The following is a 27,505-nucleotide window of genomic DNA, read 5'->3' as shown; positions in this document are numbered from 1 at the left end:
ACATTTACACAATGGAGTACTACACAGCAGAAAAAAATAATGACAGCTTGAATTTTGCAGGAAAATGGATAGAGCTAGAAAGTATTATTTGAGTGAGGTAACCCAGACACAGAAAGACAATGATCACATGTACTTACTCATAGGTGGTTTTTAAACATAAAGCAAAGAAAGCCAGCCTACACACCACAATCCCAGAGAACTTAGACAACAATGTGGACACTAATAGAGACTTGCATAGATATAATCTACATGGGAAGTAGAAAGTAGAAAAAGACAAGATCTCCTGAGTAAATTGGGAGCATGGGGACTTTGGGGGAGGATTGAAGAGGGCAGAGGAGAGGCAGGGAGTGGAGCAGAGAAAAATGTAGAGCTCAATAAATATCAATTAAAAAAAATTCTGACTACCAACCTAGGATGAAGGAGATTAAAAAAAAAAAAGAGTTAAGATTTGCAGCTCTGTTGACAACAAACCACCCGTGCTAACTACCAGAGGGACCCACAGTTCTCAGAAGCCTTAAATCCAATGCCAGGATTTCGAGACAATGATTCCTCCTGCAATAGATGACTAGCAATGGAGAAGAAATCAACTTACCGCTGTCCCCCTCTAGCTCAGAATGTGTCAGCTTGGCACCATCAAGAGAGGAGACCTTCTGTTTTTGTTTTTCTGAGTACTGAGCTATTCTAGAAATCTAGAAACAAGTCAGGGAGCCTAAGGACACCATGCCACAATGTACAGGGTCAGCCGTAGACCCACTGAGAAATTGGAACAGCAGAACGTAGGCCATAAACGTTAGATTGTTGGTGATCCTGCCCTTTGTGTCAAGGAGTGAGCCCAACCACTCATGGATTAATATGGAGACTATGAGCTCTGAGTCAAGCCCACAATATTGCCCAACCTCTGGCGCTACCTCACTACCAAATACAATTTGTTGCAACCAAGACCTTTAAGCCCAAGCCTGGTGAATCTAGATGACTGCATTATCCAGCTTCCACCGTCACAAGATGGTCAAGGTCTGAAAACATAGCTGGACAATGTCTAAAAACACCAGCAAACTAAATGTCTAGTTCCCTCAGATCTGCTCCAGTGCAAAGCTCAGTGCTCTGTTTGCTTTTACCACATCCCTCAACTTAGACATCTACTCTCCCCACCCCACTCCGCCCTAGCCCTCTTCTCTGAACAATCTAGTAGATCTCAGGAGCCAGTGAGAACCTGCGTACTCCACAAACAGTGGCAAGGACATCTCGAAAGTTAATGTAGCCTGTAAAGACAATAACTAAAAAGAGGGTGTTGCGCTGACCCAGGAACCTCAACTGAAGAATTTCCTCCATTAGATTAGCCTATGGGGGGGGGGCCTCTGAGGTGTTAATTGATGTGTCCATTTCTAGGCAGGTGGACTGAGCAAACCAGTAAGCAGCACTCCTCTGTGACTTCCGCTTCACTTCTGCTTGGAGTTCATGCCGACTTCTCTCAGGGACGGACTGTCCAATGTGTAAGGGCATGTGCAGCCAAGCTGGGGACCTGAGTTTGAGACTGGGATCCAGTGAAAGGGAAGAGCAGGTTCCCATAAGTTTTCCTCTGTTCATTTCCTCCATTCATAAGTTATGGAGGCATAAGCACACTTCAAAATATTAATATAAAAAATGAATTTTTATCCTACAAATACAAATAAACCTAATGAAGAAGGAGAAAGACTTTTACAATAAAAACTCTAAAACACTGAAGAGACATTTGAGAAGATGCCCTAAGACAGAAAAGCTTTCCATGCTTAGGGAAACAAACGGTCATGTTACCCAAAGTGATCCACATATTCAATGCAATCCAAAATTCCAATGACTGATTTTATTAAATTGAAAAACCAATACTAAAATTCATAGGAAACTGTAAGGGACCCTGTAGCTAAAGCAAGTCTAGGCAAAAGAGTAAATGTGGATGTATTACAACCCTTGATTTATAAACCACAAACAACAAAAAACAGGTCATCGACACAAAAAAACGTCCAAACATAAACCAGTCCAAAAGTTCTCTAATTTCTGACAACGGCGCTAGAAGAGTAAACTAAAAGAAAAAAGAAATCTTTTTGCTGGGCCTTTAACACCAGCACTCCAGGGGCAGAGACGGGCAAATCTCTGTAGAGGCCAGCCTGATCTACAGACTGAGTTCTTAACTGGCAGAGCTTAGACCTTGTCTCAAAACAAAACAAACAAAACAAAAAAACAACCCAACAAAAAGCCCACATTACTCTCCCAATCTACAGACTCAACACAAACCTCATCGGAACCTGAGCTGGCGGGCCATCTACTTTGCAGAAACTGACACACTGACCATACACTGCAAGGAACTCAGAAGAACCAAAAGAACTCTGGTAAAAAGGCAAAGTACAAGAACCCAAACTAATTCCAAAACATATTACAAAGCAACAGTAATCAAGATAGTATGGTACGATCCAAACAAAGACATAAAGCTCAATGGAACTGAATGAAAATTCTGTTCAACAGAAACTAATTTTCAACAATGCCAAAACAATGGAGAAAGAAAAGGCTTTTCAATAAATGTTATAAGGAAAAAAATAAAAATCTTTAAATTTAGACCCTTAGGTTGAAATACATAAAAATGTCTAAAATGAACAAAGGATTCGAGAATTTAAACTGGGGCTCAGCAGTTACGAGCACTTGTTCTTAACGACTTAGGTTTGATTATCAGCACGGTTCACAACTTCTGTCACTACAGTTGTAGAGGATATCCTCTTCTGTCTTCTTTGAGAACCAGACACATACATAGTGCACATATATACAAGCAGGCAAACACTCACACACAAAAAATCTTTTTAAAAAAAGCAATTAAAACTACAAAAACATTAGAAGCAAAAGTATACATAAATCTTTGTTAAAGTGAGGGTTTCTTAGATATAATACCAATAAAGAAACAAAAGAAAACAGAGAACCTAGACTCAAAACCAGAAAATAAGACTTTACAAGTTAATTGAAATCATGCTTAAGTGCTTCATTACATGTGTGTGTATGTATAAATAACTTGCAACTAATAATGAAAAGATTTTTAAAAATGTACTTAACATGAGCAAAGAGGGCTTACAAGATGGTACAGAGTGTAAAGGCATTTGCCAACAAGCCTGGTGACCCGAGTGAAATCCCCAGAACTCCCTCAAGTTATCCTCTGACCTCCGCATGTGTGCTGTAATACATGTACACCCCCCTCTCTGCACCACACAAATAAGCAAAGGAGCCACTTAAGGAACGAGGGGGGAGTATAAAGCGCAGAGATAGGATAATTTTTTGGTAAATGAGTATACATTTCTTTCCTTTTCTGAGACAAAGTCTCAAGTAGCACAGGCTGGCCGTGACTGATCCTCTTCCCACTGCTTCTGAAGAGCTAGGATTACAGGAACGTGCACCCACCTAGCTGTACACTCCTTTTAAAAATAAAAAAGGCCCAAAGACATATCAGTATTTTAAAAGGATTTTAAATTTCTTTTTAATTATGTATATATGTATTTGTCTGTGTGCAGGTATGTTCATGTAAACTTGGGTATTTGAGACCTCCAAGTTATCAGATGCCCAGGAGCTAGAGTTACAGGTGGTTATAGCCACCCAACACGGGTGTTGGGAACAGATCAGTAAGCACTTTTAACCACTGAGCTATCTCTCCAGGTATCAGTATAATAATACCACAAAACCCAGGTACAAATAATAAAGAGTAGCTTGTAGTATAGACATTATAACCCTTAATGTGAAAAGGAGAAATTGAATAGAACTCTTCTCTACAAAAGAAAAAGTGAACTCCAGGAAAGAGAATTTTTATCTATATCTCCTATTGTTGGTAAATTTTGAATCCAGGAATAAATAAATTCTCAGAAAATTTCTAAATCCTGAGCTCCTAAACTAAGAATTCAGACTTCCAATTCACTGGGGACCAAGAACCCAATTAACACTTTAGCTTTCATAACTCTTCACAGGAAGACCATGTGCCTTGATCAGCTCCAGAAAGGCCAAATTCATACTGTGGTCACAGCTTAATTATTGAAAGCAGCTCTCATTAATTTATCTCATCAGTGTTCACCTTTATCAAACCTTAGTAGAGCTTGGAACTCACATTTCAAAAACGTTTTACCTCTAGCATCCTTAACTGCACAATTTCCTTTCAAGAACAAGTCTATCTATAAACTCTTCTACTTGTCCTTAATAATTACATATATTTTTTTGCCTTCAATATGAACTCTAAATCTCCAATCGAATTGTGTAGTCACTCTTGCCTTAGTTACTGCCTAATGGTGTGGAGCTAAGCATAGCCATTTCAATCATTACCCTACTTCACCACCCTGGACTTCATTTATCTTCGGCCTGGACAGTTCCCACTGGCTAAATACACCATGCCTACCAGGGCACTGTGTCATACATAGACACTTACTCTACTCCACTCTCCAAAACTAGCCTCCTTCCTTACAGCACAAAAGGACACAAGTTTGGTTTTAGTAAGATACCAGGTATCAATTCAAGGTTGCCTTTTAATGAACAGGTGACCTAAATTAAATAAGTTACTTATTCTTTGACTGTAAAAAAGACAGAAGCATAACCATGTAAAACTGGTATTTAGACAAAATAGAAACAAAGTGACAGTCCTACAAAAATTCCCATACTCCATCAATTCTAAGGCTCCTATTTTAATACTTTTAGAGTAGAGATGCGTTTTACAAGATCACAGTAAGTGGCAGCAGAGGCAAGGACAAAAAACTTGTAGCGCATCTTAATACAAATTTTACTATGAAAACCCTGTGTGTTGCTAAGCGTAGCATTTATCTGTAATCCTGAGGCAGGAGGATCATGAGTTCAAGGTCATTTTCTACTGTATGGCAAGACTCTTCCTAAAAATCCAAAAAAAGAGTTCTAACTATTAGAATTCACGAGGTTAGAATTTAATTGGTAAGGAGTTCAAAGTCATAGACCCCTATGATCTTTGCACCTGTTCCACAGTACCACTAATGAGATAAGTCCAGTAGAATGGCTTGCAGTTACAGTGTCAGATATGTGACTTCACCCACGAAACAGTAAAGTTCTATTTTTAAACTGTAATATATACTCTGGACTAGTGACAAACTGCTACTTCTCTACTGAAGGGTAGAAATCAGAGTGCCCCTTTCACTATTATACCTAAGACTGTAGTCAATTGTTTTGCTTCCACCTTAACATTTGGTCAGCTAATTTATGGTTTTGGTTACCATAGAATACAGCACTAGTTCCACACTCTGAAATTGAGATTGTCACCCAACCACTTTGAGCTGTTCAAGCAAATGAAGCAGCTGAAGAGAATTTCACAGTAATGACTCAGCTGAATGATCCCTAGTACTATAAGAAAGCCAAGTAGCTCTGAAAAATGAGCAAGAAATTATATCTTTGGAAATCAGATGGCGTAGACACATTTCAAAAATCCTAAGTGGTCAAGTGAGGTATTTTGTTTTTAATTCTAATACATTTGTAAAGTAAAAAATAGTGCACTTGGTCAGATACTACTGCATTGGAAAATGATCAATTTTCTGTAACATTTCTAGTTCCTCTCAATTTATACAATTATCCTGTTGTAAGCTATCAGCTAATGTATAACACACAATACTAAAAGGGCTGGAGAGATGACTCAGTAGTGAAGAGCACTCACTGACTGCTCTTCCAGAGAACCTGGGATCGACTCCCTGCAAACACACAAGGGTTCACAACTATCTATAACTCCAGTTCCAGGGCTTAATGCCCTCTGCAGGCACTAGGCACAGACAAGATTACAGACATGCATGCACACAAAACTCCTATTTACATTAAAGAAATAAGAGGGAGGGGGAGGGAGGGGGAGGAAGGGAAGAGGAAGGAAGGGAGGGAGGGAGGGAGGGAGGGAGGGAGGGAGGGAGGGAGGGAAGAAAGGAAAAGCTCTTATGTGATGCCAGGTGTGGTGGTGTGTGCTTTTGATCCCAGCACTCAAGATGCAGAAGCAATGATCTCAGAGTAAGAGGGCAGCAAGTTCCAGGGTCTATTGCTTAAAAAAGGGGGGTGGGGGGTGAGGGACGAGACCTGGGAAGATGGCTCAGTTGATAAAGTACAAGCATGACAACCTAAGTTTAGATCGCCAGTGCTCATGTAAGGGTTGGGGTGTGGTAGCTCACAACTATAATCCAAGGAAGGAAAAGTGGGAGAACTGGTAAAGACAAGAATATCTCAAGGGCTAGCCATTCCAGCCAAAAAAACGAAAACAAACAAACAAAAACAAAACAAAACAAAAAACAGGTGAGCCCCAGGTTCAGTGAAAGAGCCTGTCTCAATAAACCAAATGGAGATGGGATAAGGAAGATACTTAACAGTGATCTCTGGCCTCCGCTCTAGTGTGCATACAGGCATTTAAAGTAGAAAATGAATGAAAACAACAAACATTAACAAGGGTAATTTGCACAGAGAAATAAAATCGATATTAAACTGTCAAACAACATTAAGCAAGTGGGGGGGGGATAAGGAAGAAACATTTGAAGAGACAGCAATTAAATGTTTCTCACAGCATTCGAAGGCAGAAGTAGGAGGATCTCTGAGTTCAAAGACAGCCTGGTCTACACAGCAAGTTCTAGGAGTCAGGACTACAGAGAGAAATCCTATTCAGAACACACACATACACACATGCACACACTCACATAGACAAATAATAACAAAAGATAAACTATAGCACCCCAAGCAAACTAAATGCAAAGGAAAAATCCTGAAAACTACCACAAAACAAAGGTCTCTTTCTTCTCCTGATCTTGTCTTTCTTTTTGCTGCGTGTAGCCCAGGCTAGCCTCAAAGCCAAGCTTCTCCAGTTTCTGTTTCCTGAGTGCTGGAATTACCAACATTCCTATCACACTTGGCTGTAACTGCTCTCACTCAAGTAATATGCTACCCCAAATACTCTGCTAAATAACAACATTAAGTATTACCAGTTTGCAAATGAACAGAAAAGTCATAAAGTCATATAAAGATTTCATTTTTGAAGATTCAGAAGTCCAACTGGGATCACATCTACTATATAAATAAGAATAATCAGGCTGGAGAGATAGCTCATTAGTTAAGAGCACTGGTTGCTCTTCCAGAGGTCCTGAGTTCAATTCCCAGCAACCACATGGTGGCTCACAACCATGTGTAATGAGATCTGATGCCCTCTTCCGGCCTGCAGGCACACATGGAAGGAATGCTGTATACATAATAAATAAATCTTAAAAAATAAAAAGAATGATTACTTCTGGAATACCATACACCAGAGAAAAACAGGCAAGTCTTTATTTGATGCCAGTTTTATAAAAAGGGAAACTAAAAATGACACAATCCCAACAAACTAGTCATGTATCTATCACTAGGCTAAGGCAGGAGAATTGTGCTCAAAGGTTAAAAAGCCAACTTGTGCTACAATATCAGCCCCTATGTCAAATCTTTAGCAAAATGTGTAGGAACTGCCACTTCAACTTCTCCTTTAAGTGCTAATGTGCTGTACTTGTAGCCTGAGAAGGAACAGGATAGCATGAAAAACAATTGGAGACCCAGAGTTTCTGCCTTCACAAATAAATAACTTGAAGACTACTTTCATTAAATAACCTTTTTTAAAATCACTAGAAAATTGTACTTGATAATTATGAGTTCTGGGCCATCCTGTGCTATGTAACCATTACAATAATAACAATAATACCACCTTTTAAATAGCATGTTTGAGAAAAGCAAAATGACACTTAACAAAAAGATACAAAATTATAACTACAAAGTGTATTTCTAGAGTTCTCAATCATTTCTTTGTATCAAGATCACCAGTGGGCAATGGTGGTGCGTATCTTTAATCCCAGCCCTCAGGGAAGCAGAGGCAGGCGGATCTCACTGAGTTCAAGACCAACTTGATTTACAGAATGAGTTCCAGGACAGCTAGAACCACACAGAGAAACCCTATCTCAGAAAAAACAAAACTCAACTCGGGGCTTATTTTATATTAAAGGGGGGAGGGTTTGGAGAGATGATTTCACCTCTTCCAGAAAACCTAGGTTCCATTCCAAGCAACCACTGGGCAGCTAACTCCAATCGCAGGAAATACAACACCCTCTTCTGAACACAGGCACTGCATGAACATGATACAAATACACACATGCACACAATACACTGTTACACATAAATTAAAAATATAGAACAAAAGAAGACTGAAAAGATGGTTCATAGCTAAAACCATGTACTAATCCGGTAGAGGCCCCAAGCTCAGTGGCCAAAATGCATGTGGCCCACAACCACTTGTAACTCTAGCTCCAGGAGGATACAATTCTTCTGGCCTCTGAAGGCACCTGTACACATATGAAGGCACATGCACTCACGTGCGCTTCATAGATGATCAATGACACACCTGCACACGATACCAGGTGCCATTTAAGAACTCAAAAACTTAACAATCTACTTTACAGCATGATGTTCATCATGAGTATTTAAAATCCTTTGGGAGAGGGGTCAGAGAGGTATCTCATCAGTTACAAACACTTCCTGACCTGGGTTTGGTTTCCAGAACCCATATGGTCACTCAAACCATCAGTAACTCCAGTTCCACACTCTAGCTTCTGTAGATACCAGGCAAACATATGGTACACAAATTTATGTCCAAGCTAACCATTCATGCACATAAATAAAAATTTTAAATCTTTTAAAAATAAAATTTTACTAGGCTCACAACCAAAAATATAAGACTTCAGTCCCCAGCACCCACGGCTGTCTCTTCAGTAACCAAAAAAACAAAAAAATTAAATCTTTTAAAAATAAAAATCCGCTTAATATCCATTTAAAATGAGTAAATTGGCACTTAAATGCTCACTTTGGCCACATAAGCTAAACCTACAAAGTATTACAAGGCCAATTTAGGGCTGGAAAGATGATTCAGTAGTAGGAAAAGGTACTTGCTATCAGGCCTAACCATGCGAGTACAATACCTGGACTCATATTAGGTAAAAATAGATAACTGACTCCTTCAAGTTGTCCTCTGACTTCCACATGTGCACCATAGCTTGTGTGCACTCACACACAAACAAGTACAATAAATAATTTTTTAGAACTGGGTGATAAATCCCACTTAGAGTCAAAAATAGTATAAGCAGGGCTGGGGAGATGGCTCAGAGGTTAAAAGCACTGGCTGCTTTTCCAGAGGTCCTGAGTTCAATTCCTGGCAACCACATGGTAGCTCACAACCATCTGTAATGAGATCTGATACCCTCTTCTGGTGTGCAGGAAAACATGTTGTATATAACCAATAAATAAATCTTTAAAAAAAATAGTATAAGCAACATGTAAGTATAGAGTGTTCAGGTTTTAGTATGTTAAGAATTAAAGTGGAGACAGTAGGAGGTGGTGGTACATACCTTCTTACATGCCTTTAATACCAGCATTTGGGAGGCAAAGACAGGTGGAACTGAGTTCGAGGTCAGGCTGATCTAAAGACTGAGTTCCAGACAGAAACAAGTGAGAGATAACTCAGAAGAGCACTTGCTGCCTTGCTGTTCTTCCAGGATAAAAGTTTGGTTCCCAGTACCCTTATCAGGCAACTCCTAACAACCTGTAACTCCAGCTCCGGAGAATCCAAATTTCTCTTTTAGCCGCTATGGGCACTCACATATATGTGTGTAGGCTCAAACACACACACATACACACACACACACACACACACACACAGAAGGAGGGAGGGAGGGAGGGAGAGAGAGAGAGAGAGAGAGAGAGAGAGAGAGAGAGAGAGAGAGAGAAACTGAAGCTGGCATGGCAGTCTACACCTATACAGCAGAGACTGGAAGACTGAGGACTGGAAAGGTGTCACGAACCAGGCAATCTTGCTATTTGGTGATCTCCATATTCAGTGAAAAAATTATGTCTCAAAGGAAAGGAGAAAAAGAGAGAGGGAGGGAGGGAAAGGGACGGAGGCAGAGAGGGAGGGAGGGAGGGAAGGAGGGGTGATAGAGGAAGACAGCCAACAGTAACTGACTCCTGGCCTCCATATGCAGATATACATATGTAGTGATGAGGCAAGTAGGCCTGCTCTTCGTCCCACCCGGCTCCCAGGCTAGTTTACACCCAAAATAATTACACGGAAACTGTATTCTTTTAAACACTGCCTGGCCCATTAGCTCTAGCCTCTTATTGGCTAATTCTCACATTTTGATTAACCCATTTCTAATAATTTGTGTAGCACCATGAAGTGGTGGCTTACCAGGAAGATTATAACCAACGTCCATCTTGGACCGGAGCTTCATGGTGACTGCCTGACTCTGCTTTCTTTCTCCAGCATTCTGTTCTGTCTACTCCGCCTATCTAAGCTGCTGTCCTATCAAAAACCAAGGTAGTTTCTTTATTAACCAATGAAAGTAACACATAGACAGAAGGCCCACCTACATCATACATATATGGACACACAGGTACACACATATACAAGTATAAAGATACAGAAACACAGGTATACAAATACCACCATACAACACTCACAGCCACAAGCTTCTATGGCTATGGTAAATGTCATGACAAAAAGCATCTTGGGGATAAAAAGGTTTATTTCATCTTAGAGTTTACAGTCTATCATCAAGGAAAGTCAGGGCAAGAACAAGGTGGGAGCCTGGAGACAGAAACTGAAGCAGAGATTACAAAGGAGACTACTGGCTTGCTCAGCCTGCTTTCTTCTACTAACCAGGACTACCTGTCCAGAGGTGAAATCACCTCTAGCGGGCTGGGCCTTCCCACATCAATCATCAAGAAAATACAGACTTGCCTACTGGCAATCTGATGGATGCATTTTCCAACGTTAGGTTCCCCTTTCCGTATAACTCTAGTCTGTGTTAAGCAGATAAAAACTTACAGCACCAAAAAAAGTCGATGCAAACATAACACAAAAAAACTGTGAACAGCAGCAGCAATGCCTGTGATTCTAGCACTTAGAAGGCGGAGACAGGAGGATCGGAGCAGCAGCTCAGGTTCATCTTAGGGTGATCAGCAGCACGATTCTGTCTCAAAATTTAAAAATTTAAAAAGAAAGACAGGAAGGTGCTCATGACAGGTTTTAACGGTAATCCTAGCATTGAGGCAAAAACATAAGGAAACTCATAACTAGTCTAAGGCTGCATAATAAGACTGTCTCCAATCATTAAATTTAAAAATCAAATAAAATGCTAGTGAAAGTTGGCCCTGTGGTTAAGTTCCTTTGCCTGAGTTCAATCTCTAGAACTAACACAGTATTAAAAAAAAAAAGAAACTCCCATAAGATGTCTTCTGACCTCAACATATATGCATGCACACACACACACCCAAACACTAAATAAATTTAAAAAGTTATTTTAAAGGAGTAAACATAAATGAGGCCAAGGAAAAATAAATAAGGCAAAAATAGGAATATGTCAAACTCTATTACTAAGCTACAGTACTGAAAACAGTCTGGTACTGGCATAAGAACAGACAGGAGGACCAATGGAACCAAATAGAAGACCCAGATATCAATCCACACATCTTCGAACACCTGATCTTTGATAAAGAAGCAAAAAATATCAAATGGAAAAAAGAAAGCATATTTAACAAGTAGTGCTGGCATAACTCGATATCAACATTTAGAAAAATGAAAATAGACCCGTATCTATCACCATGTACAAAACTCAAGTCCAAATGGATCAAAGACCTCAACATAAAGCCAGCCACACTGAACCTTATAGAAGAGAAAGTGGCAAATACTTGAACGCATTGGCACAGGGAACCTCTTCTTAAATAGAACCCCAGCAGCATAGACACTGAGAAAAACAATTAATAAATGGGACCTCCTGAAACTGAAAAGCTTCTGTGAAGCAAAGAACACGGTCAACAAGACAAAATGACAGCCTACAGAATGGGAAAAGATCTTCACCAACCCCACACCAGACAGAGGTCTGATCTCCAAAATATACAAAGAACTCAAGAAATCGGACACCAAAAGATCACATAATCCAATTTAAAAAATGGAGTACAGACCTAAACAGAGAACTCTCAACAGAGGAATCTAAAATGGCTGAAAGACACTTAAGGAAATGTTCAATATCCTTAGTCATCAGAGAAACGCAAATCAAAACAACTCTGAGATTCCATCTTGCACCTGTAAGAATGGCCAAGATCAAAAACACTGATGACAACTTATGCTGGAGAGGTTGTGGGGAAAAGGGAACACTTCTGCATTGCTGGTGGGAGTGCAAGCTGGTACAACCCCTTTGGATGTCAGTGTGGCGATTTCTCAGAAAATTAGGAAACAACCTTCCTCAAGACTCAGTAATACCACTTTTGGGCATATATCCAAAGGATGCTCAATTGTGCCACAAGGACATGTGCTCAACCATGTTCATAGTAACTTTGTCATAGCCAGAACCTGGAAACAACCTAAATGCCCCTTGACAGAAGAATGGATAAGGAAAATGTGGTACATTTACACAATGGAGTACTACACAGCAGAAAAAAATAATGACAGCTTGAATTTTGCAGGAAAATGGATGGAGCTAGAAAGTATTATTTGAGTGAGGTAACCCAGACACAAAAAGAAAATAATCACATGTACTCACTCACAGGTGGTTTTTAAACAGAAAGCCAGCCTACAAACCACAATCCCAGAGAACTTAGACAACAATGCGGACACTAAGAAAGACTTACATAGATATAATCTACATGGGAAGTAGAAAGTAGAAAAAGACAAGATCTCCTGAGTAAATTGGGAGCATGGGGACCTTGAGGGAGGATTGAAGGGGGAAGGGAAGAGGGAGAAAGGGGAACAGAGAAAAATGTAGAGCTCAATAAAAATCAATTTAAAAAAAGCAAAAAAATAGGAATATGAACTTGAGTGATAATGATGTAATAATTTGGACACAAAGGTATCACAGTAGGGTAGACTATGACACTCTGTCCCTTCCAGTTAACTTTTCTGTCAACCTAAAATTACTCTAAAAACAATAGTCCATTAAAAAAGTAAACCATAAGATAGTAACAGTAGGACATGGAACAAACCATTAAGAAATTGCAATTAAAGAAGCAATGAAATCTGAGTAGACAAAATTACCATTTTGGTAAAGAGTTATTTTACAAGTATCTAAAAGCAACCTCATTTTATTACTGCCTAGTTTTACCACTTTCTTTAAAGTTATTTATGAATGTTCTTCAAGAAGATATATATTCTAAATAACTTTAGACACACACACATCAGAAAGCAGCTAAAGTTTCAATTTCAAGCTAACTAACCAACACTGTACTTTACATGTCTCTAAGGGGGAAAACAAAACTGCAGGGCCAGCAAGATGTCTCAGTGAGTAAAGGCACTTGCTCGCCATGAACCCCCCACAACTTATGTTCTATCCCAGGAAATCACATAAAGGTCAAAGAGAACGAACTCCACAAAGTTGTCTCTGACACATGCCATAGCACTTGTGTGCCCATGCACATACACAGTAATAATAAAGCAAAATGAACTGCAAGAAAATCTTGTAGGCAGGAGGCATTTGATTCATGGAATGAGCCTGAGATCCTGGGCACAATCCCTAGCACTTCAACTTTTAATCAAAGAAAGAAACCTTATGATTGATACTGATAAAAAAAAAGATGTGAATTTACTTTTGTGCTTACAGTAGGATAGTATGAAAATTTATCAATGTTATAAAAACCAGGCCTACTTTATAAAGAGAAGAAATCTAAATATGAAAAGGAGAAAAGCTTAGGAAGAATTATGTGATGAGTTTCAACCGGAGCTATCCAAACAGGCATTGACTTACTGATTAAATAAACTTAAGTTTATTTCCTAGCTCTGTATTCTGAACTTAACGGATTATATCCTATAGGCAAATACAAACCCTAGATTTTGATTTATTAATGCCACCTTCTACTAAAACTGGAAGTAGGGCCGCCGAAATGAAAGAGCTTCCCAAATCTGGGCCAGGAAGCACACAACAAATAACACCTTAGACAAGAAGTGTTTTAAAAGACAATTGCACAGGTGTAGGTGATGCACTATTTTCTGAGCACCTGGCAAGATGTTGGAAATGGAGCAGGAGTAGAGCTTCAATCTCACCTACTGTGACATGGACCTGAACCAGCTGCTGGACATGCCCTGTGAGTAGTTGGTGCAATTGTACAGCACCTGCCAGAGGTGACCCCTGAACCAAGGCCTGCAGTGGATGCGCACTCACTGTATTCAGCAGTTTGAACAAGGCCAAGGAGGTACCACCCACGGAAAAGCCAAAGATGGTGAAGATCTACCTTTGGGACAAGATCATCCTGCTGGAGGTATATATGCTGGGAAGCATAGTCGGCTTGTACGAAAAGACCTTCAACCATTTCCACTACCTACATCAGATCATAAGGCATAGTTGGACTACATCAGTGCCACCTGGTAGTCCCACTTCATTCTCCTGAAGGTGTTGTGACCATACAGACTTGTGCCCAGTCAAAGGAAGGTAAAAGAGAATGCAAAAAAGACACTAGGGAGCATGAGCTGAGAAATGCAGCTCTGTGGTAGTGGAGCACTTGCCTGGACTCAATTCTAGTTTGGAAAGGGGAGATGCTTTAGCTGGACAAAATGGTTCAAGAAATCTCAGAAGCAGGAGAATTAATACAAGTTCCATGCCAGTCTAGTTTACACAGTAAGACACTATCTCAAAAGGAAAAAGACACTAATATTAAAAAGGATACCAGAGCAAAATTTGGACAGCCTGAACCTAAACTCAAAAAACAGAGTATGACATTTGTTTTTAAACATGGCTAACTGTGATAGCTTTTGACTACTTGACACAAACAGAGCCTCCATCAGATTGGCCTGTAGGCATGTCTGTGGGGCATTTTCTTTTCTTTGCTTTTGTTTTTTGTGTTTTATGAGACAGGGTCTTACTGTGTAGTTCTGGCTGGCCTGGAAAATGCTAATGCAGACAGGGCTGGCCATTAACTCAAAGATTTGCCTGTCTCTGCCTCACTGGGGGTATTTTCTTGGTTAATGATTGATTTAGAAGGGCCCAGTCTATTGTAGGCAGTGCCATTCCTGGACAGGTAGTCCTGGGTTATATATGAAAGCTGAGCAAACCATAGTGAGCAACTCAGTAAGCAGAACTCCTCCTTGGTCTCTACTTCAGCTACTTCCTTGGCTTCCCTAGATGAACTGTAACCTCTAACCAAAATAAATACCTTCCTCCCCTAAGTTGCTTTGGGTCAGTCATTTAACACAGCAAGAGAAAAGCAAATAAAACAGAAAATAAGGTAGTCTAATAAATTATTTTCTAAAGCATTACTAATTGCAAAGGAAAAGAAATTTGTCTTCACACCAGGTGGTGGTGGCACACACCTTTAAAACCAGCTCTCAGGAGGCAGAGGCAGGCAGATCTCTGTGAGTCCGAAGCCAGCCTGGTCTATCTTGGTCTATAGAGCAAGTTCCAAGACAGACGCCAAAACTACACAAAGAAACCCTGTCTCAAAAAACAAAACAAAACAAACAAAAAAAGAAAACAAAAAACAAACAAAAAAACCCAAAAGACCAAATATTAAATAGCATACCTAGAAGGACAAGTGACATGTTTCCCAATATAATATAAAAAGACTATTCTATTCAACTCTCCCTAAATAGTATACTTGCCATAAAATAAGAGAATCAGAATAGTAAGAGAACCTTAAGACATACTAGATCAATGCATTAAAAAGGTTATGCTGGGCTGGACTTGCTTCTCTTCCAGAGGACTGGTGTTCAGTCTCAACACCTACATGGCAATCCACAACCATCTGTAACTCCAATTCTAGGGAATACAATGTCCTCTTTTGACCAAGAAGCCGCAAACCACACACATGGTACAAAGACATAAATGCAAGCAAAATACTCATACAGATAAAATAAATATATCTAAAAATAAGAAAGATTACATCAAAGTGGAGGCTGTAGCTCAGGAGGCAGTAATGGAATACTGGCCAAGCATGAGCAACTCCCTGAGTTCAAACCCTAGCACATGGAAAAAAGATTTAAAATAAATATGAAAGAATAAAAGGCCAGAATCAAAAGAGGATATGGAGAAATGACCAAAATTAAAAGAAATTATAAATATTTATAATCCTATATTAGATTAAGGTAGGGGGAAAAGTAAACTTTTAACATCTTAATTTTCCCCCAAAACAACATATTTCTAGTACTCTTACTACAAAATGGAAGACAGGAAAATTGTTTAAAACTTGCAGGACAGGTACTTCAGAGTACTCAAGATGGCAGAAAGAGACCTTGCTGCAACAAGGTGAAAGGGAATAACTGACTCCCAAGAATAGTCTCTGACATCTGCAAGTGAGCACAAGCATACAATTTTCTTAAAAATTTAAATTAAGAGTAGGAGGGATTAAAATTCCCCTACAAGAAAGTACTTTTTCATTTAACAAATCATTTAACAAATATTTGTTATGTATATGTACCAGGTATTAAAATGGAAGAATATGCTGTGAGAATCAATAGGTGAACAAATGTGATCTGTATTCATAAAGCTTGCACAGAAGACAAATCAAAGAAACAAATGTCCAGTACTAATAAAACTTCAGGTATATGCCTGTAGTCTCAACACTCAGGAGGCAGAAGCAGGCAGATCTCTGAGTTCGAGGCCAGGCTGGTCTACAGAACTAGTTCCAGGATAGCTAGGGGGATGTTACATAGACAAACACTAAGTGGAAAAAGCGGGGGGGGGGGGGCCGCAAAAACTACCCAATAAGAAATCTAAGACACAAGACATTTCCCTTAGTAAAAACTGATACCTATAGCAAAAGATATTCTGGATTATACAATGTGAACAATCTATTAAAGCAAAAATGAACCTAGTATATTCAAGGGGAACAAAAGGAAACCAAGTGTAATGAAATCTAAAAAAATAGAGTAGTTCCTGAAAAACAGAAATTGAAATTTTATTATGCCCAGGCATTATGGTGCACAATTTCAATTCCAGCACTTCAGAGGCTGCCATGACTATGTAGAAAGACCATGTCTCAAAAACTAAAAAAAAAAATGTATTTTACTATGCAAATCTGAAGACGAGTAGACTGAAGAAACCTAGCAAAGAGATGTGCCTGCTTTAGAATCCCTTGGAAGACAGAAGCAGAATGAGAAGTTCAACGTCGTCCTCAGCTAACCAGCAAGCTAGGGATCAAATAAGTCAACCAGCAAGCCCACCCTCTTCCACTCTCAATCACAACTCTTAGGCTGGAGAGATGGCTCAGAGAGCAAAGGCAATTGCTAAATTTGACAACCTAAGTTTGATCCCCGGAGCACATAAAAGTGGACAGAGAGAAGCAACTATACAAAATTGTCCTACCTCTCCACACATGTGCCGTAAACATTTCAATTGAAATATTTAATTTTAAGCACTAACTAGAACTCCCTCCCGATACTATACTTTGTTTCTCTGCTCTATTAATTTCTTTCACATCTTCACATCTTCGTATTCTTTACTAATATTTTCTAAATACCCACGCCTCTACCCTGGCAAGAGGTATTTTTGTCCGAGGCTGGTCCCCGACACTTTTTAAAACATCACAAGTCTTAGTCGTATCTACTAAAGATGCCTTAGATGCAAGTTACATCAGAACCAAAACAAACACAATGCCACTGCCCTGAATCTGCCACTAACCAGCTACTGAGTCATTTACATACAACAGACATAACTTTTGTCATCTGCTAAGAGTGGGTTCCAGAATTTTTTAGGATCCTTCTACCTGTAAAATTATGGAACCAGTAATAAATAAAAGTGCTTAGCAATAAAATGCAACCAAGCCAAACCATCTGAGTTCAATTCCTGGACCCAAGGGGTAGAAAGAGAACAACTTTCAGTTCTCTGACCTCCACATGCACAGCAAGGCACAGCACACCTATATACAGAAATACACTTTTCCTTAGGGTATGGAGCCAAGTTCATGGAATGGTACATGTTTGTGACCCCTAGGATATAAGAGGATCAGAATTCTGGGAGTAGTCTGGACATGAAGAGATCGTCTCTCAAAAATAAACAATATGAAGGGAGAAAAAAGAGAGGTTGAGGATACGGGTCAGTTGGTAGGGTACCAGTTTAACATGTATGAAGCACTAGACTCAATCCTCAGGCATGGTGGTATATACCTGTAATCATAGCATTTCAGATGTGGAGTTAGGAGGATCTTAAATTCAAGGCCAGCCTGGTCTCCTGGGCTATGTGATTTTGTCCTTATTAAACAGCAACAACAACAACAAAAACTGATTCACATCTTCAAGTCCCAGCAATTGGGAGACAGAGGCAGGCAGATCTCTGTGAAATCGAGGCCAGCTGGCCTACAAAAGCTGGTTCCAGAACAGCCAGGGCTACAGAGAAACCCTATCTCAAAAAACCAAAAAAAAAGTAAAATTTATAAAAATGTGTATCAACTTTAACTTGCAAAAGAATTCATAATAAATGAATAGCTAACCCAGTGTTGTCCTTGACCTTTTGCAGACAAGAATGCTTCTAATATTTATCTATCTTTATTTAAATGGAAAAGTATGTCATAACTTCCTGTTTTTAAATTTTTCATTGCACTTTACTGTGTGTGTGTGTGTGTGTGTGTGTGTGTGAGAGAGAGAGAGAGAGAGAGAGAGAGAATAAGTATGGCTTGAAGGTGAATGTCTAAGGACTTGTGGGAATCCATTCTCCTTCCACTATACAAGATCCAAGTTGGACCCAAATTTTCTTTCTTTCTTTCTTTCTTTTTAAAAAAGACTGTTCACCCCTAAAAACTCAAGGTTTTAATATTCTTTTATCTAATTTTATTTATTTTTTGGAGACAGGGTGTCAGTGTGTACTCCTAGCTGGCCTAGAATTTGCTATGTAGACCAGGCTGGTCTGGAAATGACAGAGATCCACCTGCTCTCCTTGAGTGCTGGGATTAAATGTGAACACGACAATGCCTTGCTATTTCAATTTTTGTTTTGTTTTTTGGAGACTAGGTTTCTCTGTGTAGTCCTTGCTGTTCTAGAACTCACTCTGTAGAACAGGCTGTTCTCAACTTCAGAGATCTACCAGCTTCTACCTCCTGAATTGCCAGGATATAAGGCATGTATCAGGGGACATTTTTCAATATTCTTAATTTAAACACTTAATCAAAACTAGATGATTGTTAGGTTTGGTGGCACATATCTGTTATCCCAGCACACTCATATCAGGAGGCCAAGGAAGAAGGATCTGTGAATCTAAGATTAGCCTGAGCTAAACAGTAAGAACGGTCTCAATCCAAGCAGTAATAGCACATATCTTTAATCCCAGCACTTGGGAGGCAGAGGCAGGTGGATTTCTGAGTTCGAGGCCAGCCTGGTCTACAAAATAAGTTCTAGATCAGCCAGGGCTTTTACACAGAGAAACCCTGTATCAAAACAAACAAACAAACAAAAAAGAACCTGTCTCAAAACTGGTCAAAAACCTGGGTTGAGTAGCTGATCTTACTGGAACATATTGGAACACATCTTTAACTCCAAGACCCCTGGCAGAGGAAGCCACCCTGGTCTACATAATGAGTTCTGTGACAGCCAGAGACAAATAGAGAGACCCTGTCTCAAAAACACTAAAAAACAAACAAACTGGGGTAGGGAATAAAATACAACAAGACAAAACACACACATACAGGTGTAATTCTAATTTTATTGAACAGCTTTATTTTTCTTAGTCATTCAGTCTTACTTGAAATATCCAATATAATCTTATGAAGCATTAACAAACTCTCAGTACAAGTACCAAGATTCACTTTGGGGAGCTAAGAAGAAACTAAGTGAGCAGTGTTTTCCTTCCAAATATAAGGATCTGAGTTTGAGCTCCAATCCCCAGGACAGTATAAAAAGCTCCATGTGAACACAACAACTGTAATATCAGCAGGATTCTCCAGGCTTACTGGATAGCCAGTCTAACTTAATTGGTGAACTCCAGGACAATCAGAAACCTCGTCTCAAAGGAGGTGGACTTCAGAGGTGTTCTCTCAAAGGACAGAGGACAGAAGGTAATAATACCCAAGACTGTCCACAGGCCTCCACAAACTTACACAAAAGTGTCTATGTACCTACACATAAACACGCAAGTACACACACACACACACACACACACACACACACACAGGCATTCTCACATAAAGATTTTAGTTGAGCACGGTGACACTTCAAAGGCAGAGAGAATCGAGAGATCAAGGGAAATTTAAGATCAGCCTCATTTACATAGCAAGTTTTAGGCCAAAACAAAAACAAAACAAAACAAAAAAGATTTACCTGCCTTAGGCTGGGGTGGTAGGTAGAGCAAGGCCTGGGTTTAATACGCACTGCCTGCCTACACATGCATCCTCCCGACCCCATTAAAAGGGAATGGAAAGAAAACAGAAAAGACCCGAAACCACAGGAATATTTTAAACACACAAAACTTACTAGACATTACACTCAATTCTAAAATCAGGCCCTAAAAATACATTGTATAAAGTTGCCCAAAGGGGCTAGACAGATGACTCAATGATCAAGAGCACTGGCCTGCTCTTCCAGAGAACCCAGGTTCAATTCCCAGCATCCACACAGCAGCTCAAAACTGTCTGTAACTTCAGTTCCAGGAGATCTAAAACCCTCACGCAGATAGAAATGCAGGCAAAACACCAATGCACATAAAAGAAAGTTGCACAAGGCAGAAAAGTTGTCAACCATGTTTCTTGCCTGGCCTTCCACCATGTCTGACTTAACTTTGAAGCATCTTAGTACAACGGTTCTCAACCTTTGTAATGCTACAGTTCCTCATATTGTAGTGACACCAGCCACAAAATTATTTTTGTTGCTACTTCATAACTGAAATTTGCTACTGGTAAATGTAAATATCTGATATGCAACATGTGAAAGGGTGGTTCGACTCCCAAAGGGGTCTCAACCCCTCATTTGAGAATCACTGTTTTAACAGGATGTGGTGTAATTCTAGCATTTGAAAAGTGGAGTCAGGAAAGTTGTAAATTCAAGACCAGCAGGGAGATACTCTCTCAAACAGCTCATCTGACCCATTCTTTGTCTATTTCCACTGTCAATGCCCTACTTATAAAGTTTAAGATCTTTCACCTAAACTAGTTAGTTTCCTAGCAGAGCCCATTGCCCCCATCTCCCTATTCCAAAGAAGCCCCAGCTATGGCAACCAAAATGCCTACAATATTCCCTGGTGAAAGTAAGATGCCCCAAAGTGACAACCACTACCTGAAGCTGATTCAATAACAAAAACTGCCCTCATTTGGTAAGGCTCCATCCACAATCTATGTCCACAGAAAAGTCCAACACCAACCAAAGCAAAATTGAAGCGAACAACACTGATGTTAAGGATTATCACATTTACACCCTCACAGAAATAGCAATAATACAACCCTCAAATTTCCTGGGCATGTGTACTTAAATCATTTTACTATATGTTCGAATTTAGCCACACTGTATACATAGTTAAGCTTCAAGCTATTCGAAATTGTGTGAAAATGGGGTGGGGGTGTTGATATATGGATGATGATGATGGCTCAGTGGTTAAGAGCACTGGCTGCTTTTCCAGAGGACCCAGGGTTCAATTCCCAGCACCCACACAGCAGTTCACAACTGCTTGTAACTCTCCAGTTTCAGGGATCCAACACCCTCACACAGACATATATGCAGGCAAACGCCAATACACAAAAGGTTTAAAAAAAAAAAAAGGTTGCCTGTGCTCACATCAGTCTTATTTGGAGTTGATAAAAACAGTAACTTTCAGCGAGCAGTAATGACCTCTTTTAATCCTCTTTTAACTCGAGAAGCAGAGGCAGGTGGACCATGTAAGGTCAGCCTGGTCTACACAGTAAATTCCAGAACAGTCAAGGCTACAGAAAAACCCAAAAGGAACTTTCTGGGGCAAATCACTGCCTACAGTTAAGGGTACAAGTCACAATATTCAGTAAATGAAAGGGATCACAGGGAGATGAGAAGCAACCAAATCTGAGATTCTACACTTAATATACAGGAATAGAAAACAATCAAACTCCTTTTAAATGTCCCATACTTAGTCCTTTCAGAACCTAACCAAGTTGGAATACTTTCAAGAGAGAAGACGATAGGCTATCTTTAAAAACTTCATATTTCAAAACTCCAAAGGCCATGCCGCATAGTCCAGTGGAACCACGAGTCACCAAGCCATCCGGAGCGCAGATCATCGACCCAGAAGCTTACCTTCAGCCGTTTGATCATTTCGTCGGTGGTGATCTTGTCGGTGATTTCCTTTACTCCCGGGGGGTAAGCGATCTTTCCGTCCGCACTCACAACGCCACAGAGGGCAGCGGCAGGTTTCGGCTGCGAGAAGTCCATCCTGGGGGATAACTTTTCTTTCACAGTCCTCTACCGGCCTCTATCGGTCAGAAAACCAAAGTTCAGCGGGAAAGGGGCGACTTTGTAACCTCTTTTTCATTTCAAAAATCTCTAATCTGGGAAGAGCCCTTTCTTTCCCCGAGACCGGGGAACCCCCCGCCACTCGCTCCACCTCTGGGACTCGGATCCCGCTAGGTGTCCGCCGCCCCCACCCGCTCCAGCCCCGGAACCACCGGGCTCCCGGCTGCCGCGGCCGCGGGAGGTACCGAACAGCGCCCAGAGTTTCCTAGCCCTCTTTTCACAATGAAATGCACCCCCGGGCACCTAGGTCGTTAGTTTGGTGGCCTCGAGGGACCAGGGAGGACCCAAAGGCTCCAACTCGGCCCAGGAGAAGCGGCCGGGTCCCCGTCTGGCCGGTCCCCTCCGGGAAAGGAGACGCGAGGCCTAGAGGGTTCAGCTTAGGCCGCAAAACTAGGTCCCCAAGAGGACCCACGCGCGACGCCGGCGCCCGGGAGCAGATCGCCCTGGCCGCGCCGAGCCCCGGGCCCCCGGCGTCTCCGCCTCGCGGCCGCCTCTCCCCAGCAAGCCCGCCACCCCCGCCAGCCGCCCCCGGCCCGAGCCCCGCGCCAGGAAGCGGAGGAAGCGGCTCCGCACTTCACATTTTGTTCCGTAACTTCAGCAACCGAGCCCGGCGGCGTCTCCCGCCCCTCAGCCGCCCGGCGCCACCCGACACCGCTGAGGCCTGAGTGGCCGCTCCGGACGACCCCGCCGGGCCTCGGCGCGCGCCCTCCCCTGCGGTCTCCCCCTTCCGTCCCTCCCTCGCCGCCGCCAACGAGGGCGCGAGCCCGGCCGCCGCTTTACCTTCTCCTCATGCGGGCGGACGGTGCAGCGAGCGCCAGGCCTCTGTCAGGTGGTTGTGCCGCCGCCGCCGCCGCCCCTCGTCGGCCTGCACACAAAGCGGCTCCGCGGGTCCCGCCGCCGCCGCCCGCCCGCCCCGGAGCGGCGCTGGGGCTGGCGGTGCCGAGGAGCAGCCGCCGCGGGGGGAGACGCGGGCCGAGCGTGCGCCGGCCGGGGCGACACTGCCGCTCTCCGTCGGGCTGAGGAAGTGCAGCCTCGGCCGCGACTCCACCGAGAGCCCGCGCGCGGGTGCACGCCCGCGCGCCCCCCGCGCTCGCCTGCCCGCCGGCCCGCTCGCTCGCCCGCACCTCGCGCCCACCCGCACCCGCCGCCCTCTCGCCGCGGCGCGCTCCCGGCTGCCAGTGCCCCGCGGAGCGGGAGCCTCGCGCACACCCAGGGCCCGGTCACGCGAGCGGCGCGAGAGCACGCGAGAGCAACGCGCGCCTCGCTCCCGCCCCTTCTTCCGCCGGCCGAACCCCCGCCTCCCTTGGGCCCGACGCGGCCGCGCGCCGGGGTGGACAGCGCCGCCACCCGTTTGGCGCCAAGACCTGGCCGCGCGGGCGCCTCCGGGAGGCCGGCGGCCGAGCGGGCGCGCGGAGGAGGAGGAGCCCCGGTGGCGGGAAGCGGAGGTCGGGAGGCGCTGACCTGGGACGCTCGCCGCCCGCTCGGAGTTCGGGGCTCTCGGAAGCTTGTCTAGGGGGGACGTGTGAAGCGGACGGGCTGGAAAAATGGTTAATTGCTCGGAGAAATTACTGGTTTCTCCTCCAGACGTAGCTCTAGAAGCCAAGGCAAAGTTTTGCGACGGGGCACAACGTGGGCTTGCTCATTCTTGTGTCTTCGCCCGAGGTCGCACCCTATGACCTTAGACTCCTCACAAAATTGTTTTCAAAGCTGCGGTATCGGAAGTTTGCAACGGGACGCTCTCAAGCTATGGTTCTTGGACTTCTGGCCTCTCAATCATTCAGGGTACAGGCTAAAAACACAGATCGGAGTTTCTGACAGTGAAACAGAAAAAAATGGGAGCTGGGAGTGGGGTCTTACAGATTTACCAATACCTGGGGGACTCGTGTGAGTTTGTGAGCCTCATTTTTTAAAAAACTTGTAAATACACCAAAGTTTAACTTTTTCTTTCATCCAAAGGAAACGATTGCCAAGGAAAACTCACTCAGTGAAGCGGTGCTTGAGTAATTTAAGGTAAATATTGAAGCGAATGAATCAAGACAATACATGCATATTTTTCAGGAAACGAATTAAAAATAACAAACCAGGCGGTGATGGCGCACCCCTTTAATCCCAGCACTCGGGAGACAGAGGCAGGTGGATCTCTGAGTTTGAGGCCAGTCTGGTCTATAGAGCGAGTTCCAGGATAGCCAGAGCTACATACATAAAGAAACCCTGTCAAAAAGCAAATGATGATGATGGTGACTATTGTGCCCAGATCACGGGGTCCCCCTAAAACCAACCAAGAGACCGAGTCCTGTATGTAAAAGCAAAGAGCCTTTCTTCTTACACAAGTTTGCAAACTCGAACTCTCCGGGTGTCCAACGTATTGGAGTAATCGGAGAGCCCCCAGCTCTGTTAGCTTGGGTTTTTATAGTAGCGAAGGTGGGGGTGAGGGATTTCTAAGGACCCCAGGTTGACTGGCATTTGTCCTAGTGAAAAGCGATGGGTGTGTGCTGGCAGGTGATCCTATCTACAACGGATGGAACATTAGGAACATTAGGATGGAACATTTCCTTTGGATGGTCTGCTGGTCTGCTCCTGCGTGATGCCGGGATAGTCTCAGTTTATGGTCTTTCCTGGAACCAGGTATTGCCTCAGAATAAACGACTGAGACTCGGGCCTCTATTGAGCTTGTCATGGCTGGGTCCTATAATGATAATAAGCTGAGCAGTGGCTGAATTTATTCGGTGTTCTTTAAAATACCCGCCTTTTAACTAGCCTCTGACTACAGCTATTTCTTGAGCTCAAGACTTCTAGACAGCTAGTAACACGTGAGGCAGGGAGAGCATAGGGGACCACTCTTATACAAACCTCCTACTATTGTATAGTTTTGTAAGCACAAAAGAGAGTAAACTCTGGATTTGTAACTGAAACAAATTGTGTCTTTTGGCACAGAATGGGGCAATCCTGTTACACTCACTTCTCGGGCCCAAGGCAGGTGGAACATGAGTTCCAAGGAGATCCTTTCTAAAACAGCAAAAAGAAGCGACCTCCCACTGAGAGTTGTTTATTGTTTTGCTGCTGCTGTTTTTGAGACATTGTCTCACTTATACAGCCCAGGTCAGCCTCCCAACTTCTAGAATAACATGCATACTGCAGGACACCTACCTGATGTTTTTTGAGTCTTTTTACATATATTTTTAACTCATTTGTGGAGTAGATTTGAGGACATCACAACAGTCAATCCTATGGAGGTCAGGGGATAACCTGCAGAAGTCAGTTCTCTGCCGGGCGGTGGTGGCACACGCCTTTAATCCTGGCACTCAGGAGGTAGAGGCAGGCAGATCTCTGTAAATTCGAGGCCAGTCTGGTCTACATGAACTAGTTTCAGCACAGCTAGGGCTATTTACACAGAGAAACCCTGTCTCAAAAAAACCAAAAAAAAAAAAAAAAAAAAAAGAAGAAGAAGAAGAAGTCAGTTCTCTCTACCATGTGGTCAGGCTTGGCACCAATAGCCAGCCATTCACCTGCTAAACCATCTTGCCAGCCTCTGACAAATTTGCTTTGAATGGTTTGTGTTTGTTTTCTAGAGATATGGTCCCACTGTGTAGCCCTGACGGACTGGAACTGTCTAGGACCAGGTCTTGAACCCACAGATCCTCACCTCTCTTTACCTCCTGAGTGATAGGATTGGAAGTGTGTACTGCATGCCTGGCTTGGTTTTGCTTTTTTTTTTTGGTAATTTTCCTATGAGACAGGATTTCACTCAAGCTCAGGCTGGTCTGAAACGCACTGTTTATTCCAAGTTAGCCTCAAACTCCCTGCAGCCGTGCCTCGGCCTCCTGAGTGCTGGGTTCAGAGGTGTGACTCACTGTGTGAGACTCTCCCTCTTTAACCCTGAAGATGGTCTATGTTGCACAGGCTGGTCTGGAACCACTAAGCTCAGATCATCCTGTCTCAGGGAGAGTGGTCACAAAGCCCCACCCTTCCCTAAGATCTATATAGGTAGTTAATAGTCTCTAAGGGAAAGAGACACATTTGCTACAGTAACAGAGCCACAAATACGTTGGCCTTGCTCCTGTAAGCACATGAAACTCTGGGTACATATAGATGTACATCCGTATACGTACACTTGGGTCCATATAGGTGTACATCCGTATACATGCACATGGGTCCGTATAGGTGTACATCCGTATACATGCACATGGGTCCATATAGGTGTACATCCGTATGCATGCACATGGGTTCATATAGGTGTGCATCCGTATGCATGCACATGGGTACTTACAGTTGTAATCTGTATACACATACCCATGGGTCCATATAGATGTACCTCCTTATGCATACATACCCAAGGATAGTATGTAGAAGATAAACTTTCTTCTCTTTTTTTGTTTTTTGTAATGTTTTGAATCAGTGTTTCATGTAGTCCAGGTTGGCCTTGAATTAAATATGTAGCTGAGGATGACTTTGAGTATCCCTCCTGCCTTTATCTCTAGAGTGATGGGAATACAGGCCTAGGCAACCAGTCTTGGTTTTTATCAATTGTCATCCCCAATGCTTTATAATAAATATTTTAAAATAATCAGTAAAGCATTTTGTAGTTCAAGCTACTAAAGAAGGCTGAGAAAGAGGTTTGAGTTGAGGAGTTCAGGGCCTGTTTGGGCAAGATAGTGAGATCTTGTCTCTCTCTCTGGCTGTCCTGGAACTTGCTCTGTAGACCAGGCTAGCCTCAAACTGACAGAGAACTGCTTGCCATTGCCTCCCAGGGACTGGGATTGTAGGTGTACACCACCACCCTGCAAATTTTTTCTTTATTTTACTTGATTTTTGTTTTTGTTTTTGTTTGGTTGTTTGTTTTTTGTGTTTTTTTGTTTTTTTTTTTTGTTTTTGAGACAGGGTTTCTCTGTGTAACTCCGGAGCCTGTCCTGGAACTTGCTCTGTAGACCAGGCTGACCTCAAACTCACAGAGATCCCCCTGCCTCTATCTCCTGAATGCTGGGAGTAAAGATGTGCTCCACCACCACCCAGCTGACAAAAACATATTTTTAATGAAGTTAAAGGTCATTATTTCACCTGACAGTGGTGGTGCACAAT

At 42.4% G+C, this 27,505-nt stretch overlaps 1 protein-coding gene across 3 annotated transcripts in view; it reads right to left on the bottom strand.

Annotated features, from left to right (window-relative positions):
• Positions 1-23,449, bottom strand: part of Pds5a (PDS5 cohesin associated factor A) — a 101,140-nt gene extending 77,691 nt beyond the window's left edge. Inside the window, exons 1-2 of one of the 3 annotated variants that reach the window (XM_085691854.2) lie at positions 23,210-23,449; positions 22,214-22,388 (exon numbers count right to left, since the gene is read on the bottom strand). In XM_085691854.2, coding sequence (XP_085547980.1) covers positions 22,214-22,348 — 135 coding nt within the window. In that variant the 5' untranslated portion in view covers positions 22,349-22,388; positions 23,210-23,449. The remainder of the gene's footprint in view (positions 1-22,213; positions 22,389-23,209) is intronic. The other 2 variants (XM_085691856.2, XM_085691855.2) reach the window with 2 other exon arrangements.
• Positions 23,450-27,505: the final 4,056 nt, after the last annotated feature.

This window comes from Myodes glareolus, chromosome 8 (genome assembly GCF_982192425.1).
Source record: "Myodes glareolus chromosome 8, mMyoGla1.1, whole genome shotgun sequence".
In the NCBI taxonomy this organism is placed as follows: Eukaryota; Metazoa; Chordata; class Mammalia; order Rodentia; family Cricetidae; genus Myodes; species Myodes glareolus.
This window is presented reverse-complemented; position numbering and strand designations above follow the sequence as displayed.